The 19,689-nt window shown below is 42.5% G+C and overlaps 1 protein-coding gene across 8 annotated transcripts in view; it reads left to right on the forward strand.

The window, feature by feature from the left end:
* Nucleotides 1–19,689, forward strand: part of HHAT (hedgehog acyltransferase) — a 369,064-nt gene that overhangs the window by 83,337 nt on the left and 266,038 nt on the right. For all 8 annotated transcript variants that reach the window (XM_014580487.4, XM_075925124.2, XM_075925129.2 and 5 more), the window contains one exon: nt 4,920–5,070. In XM_014580487.4, the coding sequence (XP_014435973.2) occupies nt 4,920–5,070 (151 nt within the window). The remainder of the gene's footprint in view (nt 1–4,919; nt 5,071–19,689) is intronic.

The following is a 19,689-nucleotide window of genomic DNA, read 5'->3' on the forward strand; positions in this document are numbered from 1 at the left end:
CATTTGTGGACTCTTAAAGTTTTGAATGAAAACGTGGGCATCTTTGGGACCAAAGGTTGAAAAACACTGTACTAAAGGATTAAATCACATGGTATATTAAGGATTCTGTGCCATTCTCCTCCCAGCCCATTTTGTGACTTATATTGAAAGCAGATTGAAAGCTGTAGGTATCCTCTTGTGTGTGTCACTGTCCCCATTAACTTGTAAACTTCATAGTGAAAAGTGAGGTATTACTGCAATAAACTGTAATTAGGTCAGTTAATGGAAATATGTGTAACTTTGTGGATGTTACAATTGCCCTTCCAATTTTTCTTGAATATTTCGGACTGAAATACAAATCAAATCTGTCAATGAGAATAGAAGCAACAGAGCTTAAAACTTGACCAAAGGGTAAATCAGTCAATCTTGGGGACAGTTTGCTATGGTCAAAAGTATGCTTAAAAAGAAGCATAAAGCAGAATACCTTTTTAGACATAAAAACATTTAGTCTAATGTCCCTGCAAGGTACATCTATAAGCATATACAAGGTTTATATAGTAATGGTGATAATTTAAAAATGTCAAAACTTTAAAAATATGAACAATTTTCTGCTGTATCACAGACCTACTATAAATGAAACACAGTAGGTCCATTATTCATTTGTCTTTCCTCCCTCACTCGTACATAGAACTAAGAAATTAAATAGCACCTGGGACAAGCAGTTATCCATCTTCAAGAGAAATGTTTCCTTTGTAGTAGGAAACTAAGCAAGTGAATTTCTCGAAGCAGTAGTGCGTAGAAAGGTTTGTGAGTATTATAGATACCTACTTTCTGAAGGTATGTTATGAATCCAAAGCTAAAGGTTCAAATGCCATCCAACACTTAGAAGTATTTACACTTTACTGTTAATGAAGTTATTGAATTGTGCTCTTGCTTTAAAATCAGCTGATTTGTTGGCTGAGTCCTCCTATATGACTCACCCATATATTTACTTAGTTGGGAACTTAAGTAGTTAATGTGATTCCTCCTCTTTGTGCTCTTGGTTATAAATCAGTGTCATCCCTGGCTCTATTACTATCACAGTACACCTTTCTGGAGTTAAGACATCACATTCCTTCTTGATTCACTTGTAACTCCACAGCCTTATTCATTTCTCTCCTCTCTCATATCTGTTTCCATGATTGCCAGATGATCTAATCTCCTCATGAGCAAAAGCATCTCCTACCGCAACTAAGCTAACCCATCTAGATAGGTATGTCTACATGACAAAAAATAGATCTCAGAGCTTGGGTCAGCAGACTTGGGCTGGCTGGGCTCATACTCCAGGGCTAAAAAATAGCAGTGTAGATGTTAGGACTCAGTCGTGGAGTCTTCACGAGGAGAAGCAGGGGAGAACCAACTGGTTGGCCGAAGGGGAAGTGAATCATCGGCAGGGAGCGGGACTGACCCGGGTACGTGCAAATCCCAGGGTGCTCCCGTCCCGCGCAGGGTCCAGGCGAAGTGTGAGTCCGTCTGGCTGTGGCTCCTCCATGCGCTTGACCAGCACGCAGGAGCACGGACCGGGCTGCCCCTCCTCCTCATATGCAACCAGGGCTCCCAGCGCCGATCAAGCCCTGCCTCCCAGCCACTCTCCCCACCCCCACCAGGCTTCCGTCCAGAGCCCAGCCGGAAAATGAGAAAATACCGGACATTGCACATGTCCGGTATTTTCTGGATTTTTTTTACCGGACAGAGGGCCCAAAAACCAGACTGTCCGGTAGAAAACTGGCACCTGGGAACCCTACCTGGCAACACTATGACACATTCAGCAACCGGGCCCAGCCCCTGGACACCCTGCCAGGCCCCCCAGATCCCTCGCCAGACTCTCCACCCTTTCCACCCCCTGTAGACACCCCCCACCCACACGCTTACCTGGTTCTGCAGGGGCTTGTCTTGTGGCTGGAGCAGAAAAACAAAATGGCCACTGGGCAAAAAGCCTTTTCTTAAAGGGACTATGCTAATTTTTTATTTTATTTTATTTTATTTTTTTTGCTCAATAACTTTGGTCTCCCCCCTCCCTTTTTTTTTCTCTCAACAGAATTTTTTTCCTAGTGTTTCTTTTTCCGGGGGTTGGTTAAACCATCTGGCAACCCTACTCCTACTTGTCTTTCATGGGTGCTTTGAGCACCTGGGAGGTGCTAACTAGGCAGCTGTGTGGCAGCACAGCTTAAACGAAACTTAGACTACAGACAAGGTTGCCATCATATACGTATGTTCAGGCATGCACATTAGAGACATACAATTTCAAAACATTTTATGGGCTTGTTTATATCAGCTGTAGGTCTAACCTATTAGTCTTAACTAGGTACCATATTTTCTAGTGAAGATTACAGTTGAGTTTCAGTTGTCATTACTTTAATTATTCATTAGGTTTCCTGATTAGATTTTCCTTTGTATTTAATAAGGAGAGTCTTTATATAAAATCATGTGGAATAACATAATGAATGCAAGACGTTATTGATGATATTTTATCTGATAGTTTAAAAAGGCATAAAAAACAGTATTGGCAATAAAGAATGTAACATCACATACATACCTAATAAGTGAAGTCTGCATATTGCCCTGTCACTCAGATGGCAGAGTACTGTGGCTGGTGTCTTATTATTCTCTTTCTAATAACCCATGAACAGGAAAGGGATTTCTGAGTTCATTCTTAAGAAGCACGTAGTGTTTTGTTATTGAAATGGTGGCGCCTGTGCATCCATTTAAATGGTAATGAAATGTTAACAAAGTAATTTGTTAGCTTTCTCCCACAAGATGAGGAGAAAGTGATAAAATATTTGGCATCTGATGTCTGTTTTGAAAACTGGAAATACAGTTATAAGCCACAAAGCTTAATGAGATTTTCTTCTCTAAAACATTGGGCAGTTCACTGCTTCATAACAAGAAAACAAGAAAAAGCTTATAAGTTCTCTTGCAGTCTTTTGCAGATATTGGTAGGTAACCCACTTTTATTACAAAGGACAAACAGCCTGTATTTTATTTTTTTACTCACATGGTAACTGTTGATTATTTAGGATTCACTTCTCCATGGATCATCACCTTGTAGTGGTGGAGAGGCTCCTGTGTTCCTATGACCCTGAGAGTGATGCTGCCTGGAGTTCATGTACTCTGGTAGGGTCACCAGTGCTCCCTCTAAGCTGTGAGACAGCACAGCTTCACAGGTGATTAATCAGACCCACCCAGTCAGTCAAATTCCTGCACAGAGCCCTGAGCCTCTGACTGGGTGAGGCTGATTAATCACCCATGGCGCAGTGCTGCCCCACAGTTCAGAGGGAACAGTGAGGGTCACCCCTGGCAGAACGGTCAAGGGTGAGGTTGCAGACAAAGTGTGATCCAAGAAATGCTCAATGGCAGAGCAGACAGTGGATAACTGCACAGTGGAGGTTTGTGTAATGTTACAACTGCTGTGAAGGCTGATGAAGGCTGTAGCCGACAGAGGACCTCCAATAATTGTGGTGCCCATGCCATTGGTTTTAAGCCCTCTATCTGTCAAGGACAGTGTGGTGACTGTTGTGAATCAGTCTCCCCACTTTAATAGGAGTCCCACACTGGTATTTTCCAGTTTTTGGGAAAACAACATCTGTACAAGTCAAAAGTCTGGTGGTACTTGGCAAGTGGCGACAGGAACAGGACATTGAGATACAGAAATTCCTAGTCACAGACAGACACACAGACAGTGGGTGTGTGATTCAGTCATCTTGCTCAACACTTTATCCTTCTTGCCTCAATAACACAGAGACTGGGATCCCACAGTGGCCAAAGTGACCATTTGTGCTGCTGCGAGCTCATACTAGGCAGGGTGGGTGTGCCTATGCAAACAAGATCAGCCCCTGAAGTCTTTTTGCACCACTTGCCACAATTCACCACCAGATGTCAGGGTAGAACTTATCCTGACCCTGCGTACAGGTATGAAATCCTGCCCTCGTTGAAGTCAATGGGAATTTTGCCACTGACTTCAATGGGGCCAGGATTTCCCTAGATTAAGTAGTCATTTAATTTATAACAGTGGCTAGCTACATTTGGAGTGCCATCCAGAGCACATCTTAGTAGAATGCCAAAAATACAATGCCCAAAAAAGTACCTACACGTTGTACTTTCATGAATTACATTTCTGGAATGAGACTGTCACAGTGATGGACCCTTTTAATTGGGATGGGGTCCATGCATGAGTGACTTGTTAGCTGCCTCCCAGTTGGGCTTTAAATAAAGAGTCAGGAATGGCGCAGGTTGCCTGAGGAGGAAAGGGAGGCTCAAGGGGGAAACAGGAGCAGCAGAGGAAAGCTGATCCAGAGAGCCATTGGGAAGAACAAAGTGTGAAAAAATGGATTCGGAAGGACAAGCTAGGACTGGTGAGCGTTGCTGAGTTATAGGAAAGTTTATACATGAGGTGGGACTTGAAGGAAAACATCACATATCACAAGTCTCACAATAAAATTAATCTGACATTGTGGGGTCTCTCTTGACCTGCCATGATACTACAAAGGTAACAATACTTACGTACCCATTTTGGAGGGACATGTGAAGAGTGTATGTAATAATACTGTACAGACTGTATATTGACTTTGTTTTGGCAGACATCAAGATTTATTGTCCCTTGAGGTAAATATTTCTCTTTGGTCAATACAGCTTGATTTTTCAGCAGAACACAAGTCAATAATTGCATATCAGAACAATCCAGACCTGAGGAAGCTTCTGATGCTTTGTGTATTTAAGATCACAGATCTTATGTTTAGTGCATTATAGCTCACATACATTTTATATGAATCACAGAGTTTATTAATCAAATGTTTAGAATTTTGGATAATGGATAATTTGATTAAGGAAAAAATTGGAAACATTTTTTAAATGTGCTTTTAATTATCTTATTTTTTGTAAAGCATTGGCATGTTCTCTTTCAGGTGGCCTGGCATTAGCTCAAGTACTATTTTTTTATGTGAAATACCTGGTTCTCTTTGGTATTCCTGCTCTTATTATTCGAATGGATGGACTCAAACCTCCAGCTTTACCTCGCTGTGTGAGCACTATGCACAGTTTTGCTGGAATGTGGAGGTCAGTAAGTTTCATGTATTGATAGGACAGTAATTTTTCAGTGTATAGATGGTGGGTGTGTGTGTTCTGAACTATTCTTTAACTTGTTGTCCTTTAATAGATCTTCCATTTGATTGCTTTTTTAAAAAATGCCACAGAAATAAAGGGAAGACTATCTTTCAGGATTTTCATAATCTTAATTATAAAAATTATGTCCAGGCCACTTGACTCTTTTCAGTTGTGGTCCACAAAAATGACTTTAAGTTGAAAATTCATTCAGTGAATAAATATTTAACTATGAGGAATGTTGTGGAGTTATAAAACTTTAATAGGAAGATAACTGTATATATGGAAGGTTTTCTTCATAGCAATTAGCACGTTAAAAGCAGTATTAGTTCATATTTTACAGTGACATTCTGGTGTCCCCCAGGTCTAAGTAAACATGGACAATCAAAATAAGAACTGTGGTTGTGAAGCTTAGAAATTATTTTAAATCGCATAGGGCTTTGATCTGGCCGGCGAAGCAGTTTCAGGCCCTGCCCCATAGTTCATTGCCTCAGAGGAGGAGACGGGTGCAAGCCCTTCAAACTGCTTCTATTTAAAGGGCTCACATCTTCCCCGCACCTTGCCTAGCAGCTGTGGGGAAGGCACAAGCCCTTTAAATAGAAACAGCTGATAGGGCTCGCAGCTCCCTGTGCCTCTAGCGCATTGCCGGGAAACAGGAGAGCCCTTTAAATACAGTAATTCCTCATTTAACACTATAGATACGTTTCAGAAAATGATCGTGTTAAGTGAAAATGTGTTATGCGGGGTCAATTTTCCCATTGAAAATAATGGAAAAGGTGGGGGTTGCGTTTCAAGTGGTGGTGTCTGTTGGGACCGGGACATAAGGTTGGGGGATAAAGGGGACTGGGTTGCAGCAGGGAGGGGAGGTGTTTGGCTCTGGGGAATGGAAGGGAGGGGAGCAGAGGGGAGGGGGATTGGGTTGGGAGTATGCCCCTATGATGGGTCTGCTGGGACCCGCACTGCGTCCGGCGAGGGGGAGTCAGCGGGGAATGGCGCGGCGAACCCTCCGCCACATTTGTAGGGAGGTGGAGGAAGCCCTGCACAGCCACGGGCAATGGGCCGGCTGGGGAAATGGTGTTATTCCGGGGATGGTCGTGTAATTTAAAAAATGTTCCCTAAAAAAAAAAAATCGTGCAATCGCGAAAACATGTTAAGTGGGCACGTGTTAAATGAGAAATTACTGTAGAAACAGCTCAGAGGGATCCTGCATCTCCAGCAATGCACTAGAAGTGCAGGGAGCTGGGAGCCCTTTCAGCTGTTTCTATTTAAAGGGCTCTTGTGTTCCCCGGCTGTTAGGCAACGGGTTCCCTGAGAGGCACAGGGAAGGCGCCAGCCCTTTACATTTCAAATCAATGCCACTTGTGGAATTTTATGCATCTCTTAATGAACACATTTTTCTGAAGGTCAAGGTTCATGCCCAAATTATGCTTGTATTGTTTAGATCAACTTACATCTGCGAGCAGACATTTTCTGTGATGAAATTCAATAAATCTAAAAACAGATCTTCTATCACTGCTTGACCACCTTGCAGTAGGGCTCCGCATCGCAACATCAGCAGTGACACCTGACTTCACCTTCCTTGTTAATGCCCAGCATAGACTTTCTTCTTCATATTGAGTTGCATTTTTTATTTTATACTTAAATTTAATGCACATAAGTTGCATTAAACTCAGGTGGGCAATAATTCGGATGTAGCTTCTGCCAGTGCTTATTAACCTGTGCCTCTGCACATATGACCATTTAAAGCTCCTGTTGGCTGTGGATCACCGTTCCTAGCCCATGTGAGCTGTAGGAGGTGGTGTGCCTATTGGCTAGAGATGGTGCTCCATGGTGAATGGGAGGTTCAAGCAGCTGTACCAGTGAAGGTGCATGTAAATAAAGCATTGGTGGCCTGCGGGAGCTAACCCTGGGAAATCATGGCCACTCCATGGGTTGGATACTGGCCACCACTGATGTAACTAAAAGTTCAGTGTTAGTGTTGTTATTACAAATGTTACAAGTGTTCTCAAAATGTTAGTGTTGTTGTTACAGATTTTACAAGTGTTGCCTTCTGTAATAATCTTTGGATAATGTTATATGCAGTTAACTATTATTAAAAATGTAATTACTTTGTTGTGTAAAAAACATAGTGCCTTTTTACAGCACATGGACTGCCCTTCTGCCCGAGGCCCTGCCCCTTCCGCCTGAGGCCAGGGGACACTTCTGAAATGTGTGAAGTGGCCCTCTCCTTCAAAAATTATTGCCCACCTCTGCTTTGAATAATTAAGACTGTCAGCTCTTTGGTGCCTGCTCTCCTTTTTTTACTGTGTGTGTTTGTACAGAGTCTCTAGCATAATGAAGCTTGATGTGACTGTGGAGTCTATGTACAGTTGCATTACATATTAATATTTTTCCTTTTAATTTGACCTGTATGCTATACTACTATAAGGGCTGATTTTGATGATTTTTTTTAATGTTGGAAGCTATCCATAACAAAGAAAACTAACTAGCCAGGGGTTTGTATTGTAGCAGTAGAAAACATTAAAAAAGGAAATGGGTTTTATGGCTGAGGTTGGAGAAGAATAAATAAGACATTTTATAATAGTTTAAAATCTGAAATACAAACAAGAGACACCTTTGGATTAGATTCTCCTTTGAAACTGTAAAGTGAACTTTTGAAGACTGAAATATATATATATATAATTTTTTTTGGCGAGCTTGTGAGCTGATAGCAACATATTTTGGCCTGACTGGATTTTGAAAGCAGAGTTTGAACCAGCAACCAGTGTCTTCCTGTTGTGCAAATTTTAGTCCTTGGAATCTTAGCATTGCGTTTGAGGTGTTAGCTAAATTGAACACCAGCATGAATACAGATGGTATTACTGTGTCTAATACAAATAGACCATTGAAGAATTGCTATTAACCTGTGAAGGTGGACAGAATGGCTGAAATGTGTGTTAATCTTTTGGTACTCTTAAATATTAATGAATATAATTACAACATTTTCAGATTTTATGAACTCATTAGATCTTTGAAAAGTTTCCAGTTTGTTGTTTATCATTAAAAAATAATTGCATACAATCAAGATGGTCTACCAGGGCATTAGTATTTGGGTGCCTTGTCCTTTGATTCAGCAGTATGAAAAGGAGATGGGTTTTCTCCTTTTCTAGCAGACATAAGAGACATCACCAGAGGTAATGGCTTCCTACCACTTGAAGCATTAAAGGAGAACAGTGAGGGAAGATAAAAGGTAACAGACAACCTATCCTCAATTCTGACTTACTAAACGGACAATTTCTACTCCTTGATATATTTGCTTTCCGCTACCAACTCTTTGTAAAACTTTCCAGTAGTGATAAACCTGAATATTGGATTAACAGTACTCTTTGGATATTAGTAAACTTGTTCTCCTAAATCTCAGTTATTGCTGATTATATATTATATGTATTGTATGACTCTTAAGCAAAACTTTTATTTTTAGATAATCTAAGCATAACATCCAGATGTACAGAAACTCTCTCAACCCATGTACTAGATACATTAGCATTAATAAATGTTTAAGTATGAAGGAGAAAGATGCTGGTACAGTGAGTCATTACATTCTTATTGATAAGTCAGTTTCATACTGCACATTTACAGCTAGGAATATTATTAACCTATAGCAAATTTCTAGCCTACAATTTACAATTCCCTAATATCTACTGTATATAATACACTTTTGTCATATAAAAGCAAGTAATCTAGACCTTCACATCATAACTCAGCTTTAACTATCTGATGTCACCAAAACATATGTGGGATATTTTTAACATTAATATTACACATATACTCTCAGTTTCTGTCTGTCTGTCTGTCTTTCTCTCTCTCGCTGCTGCTCCTGGCAACATTTTCCTGAGCTAGAGTAGCTACTTTTCATCACACAGCAAGTCAATGCACATTGTTCCAGTAACAGTTCAGCCGCTCTGTTGGTAATACAACACAATCATCAGGCTTAGCTCCTGCCCTGCAGGTCAGCACATTTGCCTTCTAGGCAGATTTCCCATCTGGTCCCTACCATACCCCCAAGATTTTTTTGTCTTAAGAATAAGACTGAAATTCCCAGCAGAGAACTATGTTTGTTTTCCCTGAGCAGGATCTATCATTGCAGTGGCACGAATCTTTCTCTTTCTATCTGGGGACATATCGCTTTGCACACCTTTTTGGACAAGAATTCCAATCATTGCTAAGAACTGTTGGATGAGTCTGCAACCTAAGTGACTCTCTGTGCTGTAAAGACATCAGATGCTGGTTTAAGAACAAAATCAATCTGTCCAATCTACCTGGTATAATATTTAGTGAATTCCTTACACAGTTGAAACCCTTGTTTGTGTGTGATATTAGTATTGTCCTAATCTCTCTAGCCTCACACACTACTGTATCTGGGGGCTGCATTTATCAGTGGAAGGCTCATCATGCTTTTATACTCTCTTAATGCTGTCTTTAAACTGCTGTTTCACTGACAGTGTCTGCTTGTCACCTCTACACTCTGTTTTATTGTGTAAAATATTCTATTCCCCTGTTAGCCCTAAGAGCCTTACCAGTCTCTGATTTTTGCTGTTCCATAAAGACAGATTCTGGTGCAGGTCTCCAGGTTGCACATCCTTAAGAGCAGGCCCCATACTATTAATACTATAATTCAAGCCATTTTTTGACACAGGTGTTGAAGGCGGTGTTCCTTCTAAGTAGCACAGCTTCCTAGCTGATTAATTAGCCCCACCCAGTCAGTGAGCTTCCTGCAGGGAGCCCTGAGCCTTTGACTGGGCGGGGCTGATTAATCACTTGTGAGGCTATGCTGCCAAGCAGCTTAGAGGGAACACTGATTGAGGGTAGTCATTGAAATCTGGTAGTGCACCGATTAAATAGAGTTTGTATCAGAATTAGACAACGGTTTCCCAGACCACATAACACAGACTATTTTGCTTTACAACCTCAGACACTTGGCTGACGTTCTTGGTGAGATGACTAGGTACTCCTGAAATAGTTAGACCTCTAGACTTATTCCACCTTTCACTTCTGATGGTAGTATTTCTACATAAGCCACTGAGTATATAAAAAAGGATTGCAGCCCCGTGGATAGGAGTGATTCATGAGTTTAACTACAAGGGTATGAGAGAATCATAACTCAGGGGACGCAGAGGGAAAACTATGTGAGATTTCTCAGATAACGGAAATTGACCCATAATTCACTAGTAGCCATGGGAAATTCTACTGCTCATACGGCTTTCATAGCAGCATATCAAATCCACTGGACGTGAACTGACTTTCACTACACAAATCCTGTGAAATAGTGTACAGGAGGCCCCCGACTTGCGACATGATTGGTTCCAGGGGAAGTGTCGCAAGTTGGGGGCATCGTAACTCGAACCCTCATTTATGATAGGCGCCGTGCACCATCGTAAATATGGGCCGAGGGCATAAGTCGGGGGTTTCCGGCCCCTTCCACATTTACAAAAATGGCTGTAAGTGTGGGCAGTCGGAACTCGGGCGGTCGCAAGTCTGGGGCCTCCTGTATTTTGTTATTTCTCACTGTAACTGTACACCTGGGGTGGGCAGTAATCTTTGACGGGGGGTTACTCCAAGATTTTGGGAAGTGGTCAAGGGCTGCACTCTTCTGTGATATTAATGGAGGGAGATGCAGAGGAGATGCTGAGATGGAGATTGGGTGTAGAAAGGAGCTTGGGGTAAAGGATTGCGGTGCAGGAGGGAGAATGGAGTCTGGGAGGGAGTTTGGGTGAAGGAGGCAGTTGTGACCTAGGGCTGGGAACTGGAGTGCAAGGGTTTGGGAGGTGACCTAGGGTAGGAAGGGACTGTGATCTGGGGCAGGAGATTGAGGTGCCAGATCTGGGAGGGAGTATGGGTGCAGAGGGTGTCAGAGGGTTTGGGTATGTTGGGGAGGGCAGAGGGTCGGGACAGGGAGGGGCTGTGTTACCAGAGGCAGGCTGTGGCCAGGAGGTTTACCAGCTAGAAGCCAAACCTGCCTGTCTGGTTGCAGAGCTTAAAATGTTTGCCAGCCAGCCAGCCTGCCTGGCCATGTGCTTGTGTGAATAACTGAACCGAGGAGAGAGAGAGTGTGGTTCTTCTTGGCTGCCTGTTATTCGAACAGGCAGCTCCCATTGGCCAGTTTCTGGCCAGAAACCAGCCAATAGGATAGTGCTAGGGGTGCGGGCAGCGTCTGCAGTTTTGAAACAGAAAAGGGGCCCAGCAACTGCATTTGTGAGTGGCATGTGAGGCTGCGGAGCAAGCAGGGTACCCTGGTTAGGGCTCCGCGCTGCCTCCACAGTCCAGACACAGTGGATTGGTGGGTCGTATTTTGCTCAGGCCTGCTGTACACTACCCACATTGCTGAATGAGACATTTTAGAAAATGAACAAAATCAAACAAAAGTCAACCACCCCCCACATTTTTTTTCTTCTATATGATTGCAAAACAATCTAAATACATTTGCTTACAATGAGAATTAACCAGCAGCTAAAGGCAAGACAAATTTGTGCTTCTTTCCTTGTTCCCCACAGATTATGAATGTTGTTTTCAGGCAGTTTCTAGTGTTTGATGGCCAAAGGCTAATGGTGAAAGTTTTCCTGTTTATCCCATATGCTGCATTGGTAAAATAGTTTTATAATTATGTAGCAAGTTTCTGAATTTCTGTCCTGCTAAAATGTGTGACTCCTCATTACTCATTTCACAAAGTGTTAACATGAGAACTACCTACACATCAAAAATTCCAACCTATTACTTTCATCTTCAGAAAGCAGATGATCCCCGAAGCATAGCAAAAGTACTTACAAAACAATCTTGGATTAGAGAGAATTACTCTTACGATGCTGAATTGTTCTATTTCAGGGGAGATAGTGTGTGAAATCCATAAATCTAAGGAAGAGACATAAGCAGATTACAGAATTTGGGTTTCCTCCCTCTCAAAGTATGCACTCACTTGTGCACACATGCACTGAAGTAAATAAGGAGTGTATATTTGAGACAGAGAGGAAGAACTGGAAGAATTAGAAAAGCCGGACATGCATTAAATCCGGACCATGGATTTGTGTATCTCAGAGTAATGAGGGGGTTGGCAAATGTCGCTGCAGAGCCTTTGGTCGTTATCTTTGAAAACTTGTGAAGATCAGGATGATTGGAAAAAGGCAAGTGTAGTGCCCATCTTTTAAAAAGAGAAGAAGGACAATCCAGAAAACAAGTCAGGCTTACCTCAGTTCCCAGAAAAATCATGGAGGGGATCCTCAAGGAATCCATTTTGATGCACTCGGAAGAGGGGAATGTGATCAGGAATAGTAAACATGAATTCACCAAGGGCAAGTCATGCCTGACCAATGTGATTAGCTTCTATGATGAGGTAACTGGCTGTGTGGACATGGGAAAGTCAGTGGATGTGATATACCTTGACTTTAGCAAGGCTTTTGATACAGTCTCCCACAATATTCTTGCCAGCAAATTAAGGAAATATGGATTGGATAAATGGGCTGGAAGGTGGATAAAGAGCTGGCTAGATTGTTGGGCCCAACAGGTAGTGATCAATGGCTCAATGTCAGGTTGGCAGTCAGTTTCAAGTGGAGTGCCCCAAGTATCGGTTCTAGGCCTAATTTTGTTCAACATCTTTATTAATGACCTGGATGAGGGGATGAATTGCATTCTCAGCAAGTTTGTGGGTGATACTAAGCTAGGGGGAGAGGTAGATATGCTGGAGGGCAGGGATAGGGTCTAGTGTAACCTAGACTGATTGGGATTGGGCCAAAAGAAATCTGATGAGGTTCAACAAGGACAAGTGCAGAGTCCTGCACTTGGGATGGAAGAATCCCAAGCATTGTTACAGGCTGGGGACTGACTGACTTGGTAGCAGTTCAGCAGAAAAGGACCTGGGGATTACAGTGGATAAGGAGCTGGATATGAGTCAACAGTGTGCCCTTGTCGCCAAGAAGGCGAATGGCATATTAGGGTGCATTAGAAGGAACATTGCCAGCAGATCTAGAGAAGTGATTATTCCCCTTTATTCTGCACTAGCGAGGCCACATCTGGAATACTGCATCCAGTTCTGGGCCCCCCCACTACAGAAATGATGTGAATGCATTGGAGAGGGTCCAGTGGAGGGCAACCAAAATGATTAGGAGGCTGTAGCGCATGACCTTTGAGGAGAGGCTGAGGGATTTGGGTTTGTTTAATCTGCAGAAGAGAAGAGTGAAGGGGGATTTGATAGCAACCTTCAATTTCCTGAAGGGAAGTTCCAATGAGGAAGGAGAGAGTCTGTTCTCAGTAGTGATGGATGGCAGAACAAAGGGCAGTGGTCTCAAGTTGCAGTGCGGGAGGTCTAGCTTGGATATTAGGAACAACTGTTTCACCAGGAGGGTGGTGAAGCACTGGGATGGGTTACCTAGGGAGGTGGTGGAATCTCCATCCCTAGAGGTTTTTAAGTCTCTACTTGACAAAGCCCTGGCTGGGATGATTTAGTTGGGATTGGTCCTGCTTTGGGCAGGGGGCTGGACTCTGTGACCTCCTGAGTCCATTTATCCAATCTATACTTCCTTAACTTGCTGGCAAGAATATCGTGGAGGATCATATCAAAAGCTTTGCTAAAGTCAAGCTATATCCCGTCCACTGTCTTCCCCATATCCATAGAGCCAGTCACCTTGTGGAAGGCAGTCAGATTGGTCAGGCATGACTTGCTCTTGGTGAATCCATGTTGACTGTTCCTGATCACTTTCATTTCTTGCAAGTGCTTCAAAACGGATTCCTTGAGGATCCCCGCCATGATTTTTCCGGGGACTGAGATGAGGCTTGACCCGTCTGTAGTTCCCTTGATGGTCCTTGTTCCTTTTTTAAAAATGGGCACTACATTTGTCTTTTTCCAGTCGTCTGGGACCTCCCCCAACCAACACGAGTTTTCAAAGATAATGGCCAAAGCCTCTGCAGTCACATCAGCCAACTCCCTCAGCACCCTCGGGTGCATTAGATCCAGCCCCATGGATTTATGTATGTCCAACTTTTCTTGCAAAGATGTACTTGGATTATGGCAGCCCAACAATGCAAACCATAAGGCGGGTTTGGTGGATGGATGAGGTGGAGTTGCCGAGGGATATATACTGTCAGAGGGTATGTCTACACTGCATTCTGCTTTTGAGAGAGGAATGCAAATGCAACAGAGTGAAATTGAAAATGAAGTGCGGCTTTGAATTTCCCGTGCTTCATTTGCATAATTGCATCTGGCTGCTATTTCAAAATACCCTAATTCGAGATTAAAAATGCTGTGTAGGCGCGGTCTACAATAATTTGCAATTTCACTCTGCTGCATTTGCATTCCTCGCTCGAAAGAGGAATGCAGTGTAGACATACCCAGAGGGAAAGGGAGTTAAACAGAGTATTACCAAAGTTATTGGAAAGGGGGGAGGGGCGTTTTACTCCATATGTTCATGTATGTTCTGTTGTTATCCTTCCCCCAATTAGATTGTTTTCATTTTTCCCCTGTAATGATTTTCTTGTTTGTATTTTCTCAAGGTGTTTGTGTAACCTGCATACCTGCTGGGTGTGTTCACTGTCTCATGTAGTGGCACTTAGATCACTTACAGAGAGAAAGAATGAGTTTGTTCTATGGCCTTAGCTGAGAGTGAGCTGGCTTTTAGCTCAAGGAATAGAGGCTCATGCACTAAGCTCCAGAAGTTCTAGATTCAGTATTGCCTATCAGGATTACACATATAAGTGGGAAATTCTGCCTGTTCAAGGCACCCATGGAAACTACATTAATTTTCTCAAGTTTCTTGATGGGGCTTTAGTCCAGTTCAGTTACTTGTCAAGAGGGACACAAGGTATAATGAACCCTGTCCTATCTGCTGACCATGACCACCTGGCAGAAGGGATACACTATTATAGGATGCCAGAAAGAAAGAAATAGACCGCATCTGCTATTTCTGAAATTTAGTCTTAGATTATCATACGGCAGCACACAAATTATAGGGGTTTTTTTTTTTTTTTGTTAGATTGGTTTAGGTTTTTGAGAAGAGTATTTGCTTGGAAGCTGCTGGAGACTCATCCTTCCTTTTGAGTTTCTCAAGAAACATAGCAATTCCTGCTGGTTTAGTTCAGAATGACAGAAGAATTGGATGTCACATCTTTCTGTAACCTGACCACAAATTGTCTGGGTGGCGAGGAGGCTTGTGAGAGCTCTTTGATACAGGCAACTGGTGGGTTTGTTCCGGGTATTGAATAGTGATTCTGTTCACATAAGCCAGGCATGTCCAAAGTCCGGCCCGGGGGCCAATTGCGGCCCGTGTTCCGGTTTAATACGGCCCCACAGGTAATTTGGCAATATCTATCTTTTATGGCCCCCAACGAATCCATATGTATTGAGATGAATACATTGTAAAATCTCAGTTAATGTCAGTTGGTCTAAATCAGTTATAAATATATTTGGACACAACATGTATACTTGGTGTTATGTTCCTGTTCATATTTTTTGAACTTAAAATTTGACAGACAACCTTTATTACCAATAATATGTAATGTACTTTACAATGTTCCTGACATATATTTCAGCTTTCTGGATTTTTTTTCATCTGGCCTTCAGATATGAAAGGCAGAGTGATTTAACACCTGTTTAGATTTGTCATCCATGTGACGAAATGAAAAGTATGCCGTTTGCAATAAACTTTGCATAAAATAGTTAATTTGCATTTAATTTTAATGGTTCAAAGAATGTCAGGCAAAATGGTCGGCCCTCACGCATGTTCACTTCATCAAATCTGGCCCTCTTTGAAAAAAGTTTGGGCACCCCTGACATAAGCTGTGGCACTAGTAAGGTGCTGGAGAGAGTGGCCTTATCCAAGGCAAAGGACACTTAGCTGTTAAACCACTGAGGTGTTTTAATCCTAAAATCCTGTTTTCCAAAATGACTTATTCTTTGGGTCCATTTTTTAAAAGTATTTAAAAAAAGTATTTTTAAAAGTTTTTTAGAAGTATTAACTCCCATTAAAATCAATGGACATTAATTAAGCACTGACATGCCTTTAAAAATCTGTCCCTTATGTGTTTTTGAAAATATTATTCCTAGTCTGTAATTCTACCATTTCCTAGTTAAACATTAAATTAAATTGCAAAGAGTTTTTCAGAATCATAATTACCTCATGGGAAGAGTTTGTCTCAGGGAAAAATTAATTTTTATGTCTCTTGAGACCGGTATTATTTTTAATCTCTTGAGATTCATTTCTTTTGCATAGCATTGGAGTTTTTCACCTCATTTACAGTGATTACTGAGGCAGGATGGAGACAAACTTCAATTATGTGGTTATCGTATTGGAAGCAAAATGTAATCCTTTAAGTTACAGTGCACCACTCCATTAGTGATGAGAGTGTGTGTTTTAATATCTGATGTAATGCATTAGTAAAGACATAGACTGACACAGTGAATTTTATAATCTAACCATGAATTTAGTAATTTCAGGGTGCTGTTTATTTTACATTAAATTAGATTTCAGGGTTTCAGCCAAGTTATTAAATGAATTTACCATATTTAAAATGTGTAGGCTGCTAGGGACAAATACATTGCATTATTTCTTTCCCACCCTCCTACTTCAAATCTTTACATAGTTTTTTTTTTTCTAGAAGGAAGAATAAATGCAGTTAAATATTGACCCTAGTAAAGTAATGGAAATCTGGCATGCCTTCACTGAAGCCAGGGTTTTAGTTTATTTCTCATTGCATATCACGTATTTAGGATTATAGTAATTTTGGACATGATGATTGATACATTCTTTTCAATTGAATAGAAGGCAATTAATTAGCTAAAAATATATAAAAAGAACAAAAACCGTACCAGTTAATTCTAGTCAATATTTGTAAATTAGAATGAAGTAAGTGGTGGAATGTTTATGGACTGTGGAATATTTAAAATAGTAAAGGAAACGAGTGAAATTCTGGTTCCACTGAAGTCAATGAGAATTAAGACAGAAAGGTCTTAAGTTTGGGGCGTGTACTGGTAGACGGCAGAGAAGTTGAAACTAATGAATACTAGGGAAAATAATGAGTTTATGTATAAGCAGGCAGAGTAAAATCTTGACTACAGTGATGTCAATGGCAAAACTCATCTTATGTCTACTGGCCTCGGTATTTCATCATAGGATTTGAAAGCCTCTGTTCAGGAAAGCTGCTCTGGTTAGGATGGCACTTAGACAAATGCTTGATATGCTTGAATCCCATTAAAGTCAATGAGCCTTCAGAATGTGATTGAAGTTAAGCATATGCTTAAGTGTGTTCTGAGTAGGGATAGACATGGGCGCTTATTTAAGTGCTGTCCTGAAATGAAGCCTATAAGTTTCTCTCTAGAAAACAATCTGCATGTCACTGCAGCTAGTTTTAATATTGAGTTGTTTTACTGAGCTATCTTTTTAATGAGAAGCTTGATATATGATGTCTACTCAACTGGAAGAGTGATAAATAAAAATAAACAGAATGTTGTCTGGACAAACAGCAAGAAGTCCTGTGGCACCTTATAGAGTAACAGATTTATTGGAGCATAAGCTTTCGTGGGCAAAGACCCACTTCGTCAGAGGCACGTCATGTCATGTTATGCATCTGACGAAGTGGGTCTTTGCCCACGAAAGCTTATGCTCCAATAAATCTGTTAGTCTATAAGGTGCCACAGGACTTCTCGTTGTTTATGAAGATTCAGACTAGCAGGGCTACCCCTCTGATAGTTGTCTGGGTCATTATCTTGAATTATTTGGGGTTTAAAAAACCTTTTTTGGGGCAGGGGCGGGGGTCCGTCTCTTGTCGGTAACAACTCTGTATGTGGGGAAAAAAAATCCAGAATGGCTACAGTACAATAATCTGACATGACTAATGTTATGAGGAGGTTGGACACTTAGCCTTCCTGTGATAGGCTATGTAAGAAGAATGAGCCTACCCAGACCCACCTGGGCATAATTAATTAAGTAGTAAGGGGTAATTTATTAGGTAAGGAGCATCTGGGCCTTATAAATAGTTATGAATGCTCAGACAAGAGAGTGGTGCAAGGGGAGTGGGCTTTTCAGGGCAGCTAATGATGTAGCTCACCAGGAAAAGTGTTCGAGGAAGAGACTCTGAAAGGGAAAAAAGTTGTAAATGATAAGCCCTAGTGCAGCGTTCTTCATTGCATGGCCTACGAGCCTGTGGCAGCTCCCATCGACCCTAGGTGTGGTTCCAGTTCCCTCTAAGCTGTGCAAGTGTGCAGCAGGCTGAAAATAGCTACACAGCAGCCCTAAAAGGCCACACATGCAGCAGGAACTTAGAGATTAGAGAGGTGGAGTGGAAGGGGAATATAGGGTTGCCAGGTGTCCAGTTTTGAACCAGATAGTCCGGTATTTGAGCTTTCTGTCTGTGAAACAAATTGAGAAAATACCGGACATATAAATGTCTGGTATTTTCTAATAAAGTAAGTTTTATATTTATCGTGAATATCAGTATGTAGTTGCGTACTGCCTGGCTGGTAGATGCACTTACACTGCATGGCTACGTCTACACTGGCCCCTTTTCCGGAAGGGGCATGTAAATTTCACGAGTCGTCGTAGGGAAATCCGCGGGGGATTTAAATATCCCCCGCGGCATTTAAATAAAAATGTCCGCCGCTTTTTTCCGGCTTTTAAAAAAGCCGGAAAAGAGCGTCTAGACTGGCCCCGATCCTCCGGAAAAAGTGCCCTTTTCCGGAGGCTCTTATTCTTACTTCAAAGTAGGAATAAGAGCCTCCGGAAAAGGGCACTTTTTCCGGAGGATCGGGGCCAGTCTAGACGCTCTTTTCCGGCTTTTTTAAAAGCCGGAAAAAAGCGGCGGACATTTTTATTTAAATGCCGCGGGGGATATTTAAATCCCCCGCGGATTTCCCTACGACGACTAGTGAAATTTACATGCCCCTTCCGGAAAAGGGGCCAGTGTAGACGTAGCCCATGAGCGTGTACACCAGCCAGGCAGTACGCAACTACATAGTAGAAAGGAGGGGAGCTGGGGTGGGATGGAATCGCCGGGGCCAGACTTGCCTGTGCACCCTGCCGGGACCATACGTGGGACAGGCAGCACCCTGGGATTTGTGTGTGCCTGGGCCAGCCCTGCTTCCCGCCGGCCAGTCTGCCCACCCCCGATCTCCTCTGGCCAGCCCCGCTTCCCCTGATGCCCTCCCAGCCAGCCCCTCTCCCTGCTGGCTGGTTTCCCCCCCCATCTTCCCCACCCAGCCCTGCTCCCCTGACCCCCTCCCAGCCAGCCCTGCCCCCTGCCGGCCGGTTTCCCCCCCTCCATCTCACCTGGCCAGCCCTGCTTCCCCCGACCTCCTCCTGGCCAGCCCTGCTCCCCTCCCATCCGGTTCCTCCCACCCCCCCATCTGAGATCAAGTGTGTCCGGTATTTTTTTTAAACCATCTGGTAACCCTAAGGGAATAAGCTGAAGCTTTCAAGGTTGCTGTGGGCCTCTCCCTTTCTTCTGGAGCTCTGTGCTGCCTGCTGACAGGAGGAGTTGGGTGGAAAGGGGCCTCCAGAAACAAAGTCAGGGAGAAACAGGCACACTTTCGCTCATCTAGTTTTTTAAAAATAGGTTTTG

Source organism: Pelodiscus sinensis, chromosome 3 (assembly GCF_052426305.1).
Source record: "Pelodiscus sinensis isolate ZL-2025 chromosome 3, ASM5242630v1, whole genome shotgun sequence".
NCBI lineage: Eukaryota > Metazoa > Chordata > Testudines > Trionychidae > Pelodiscus > Pelodiscus sinensis.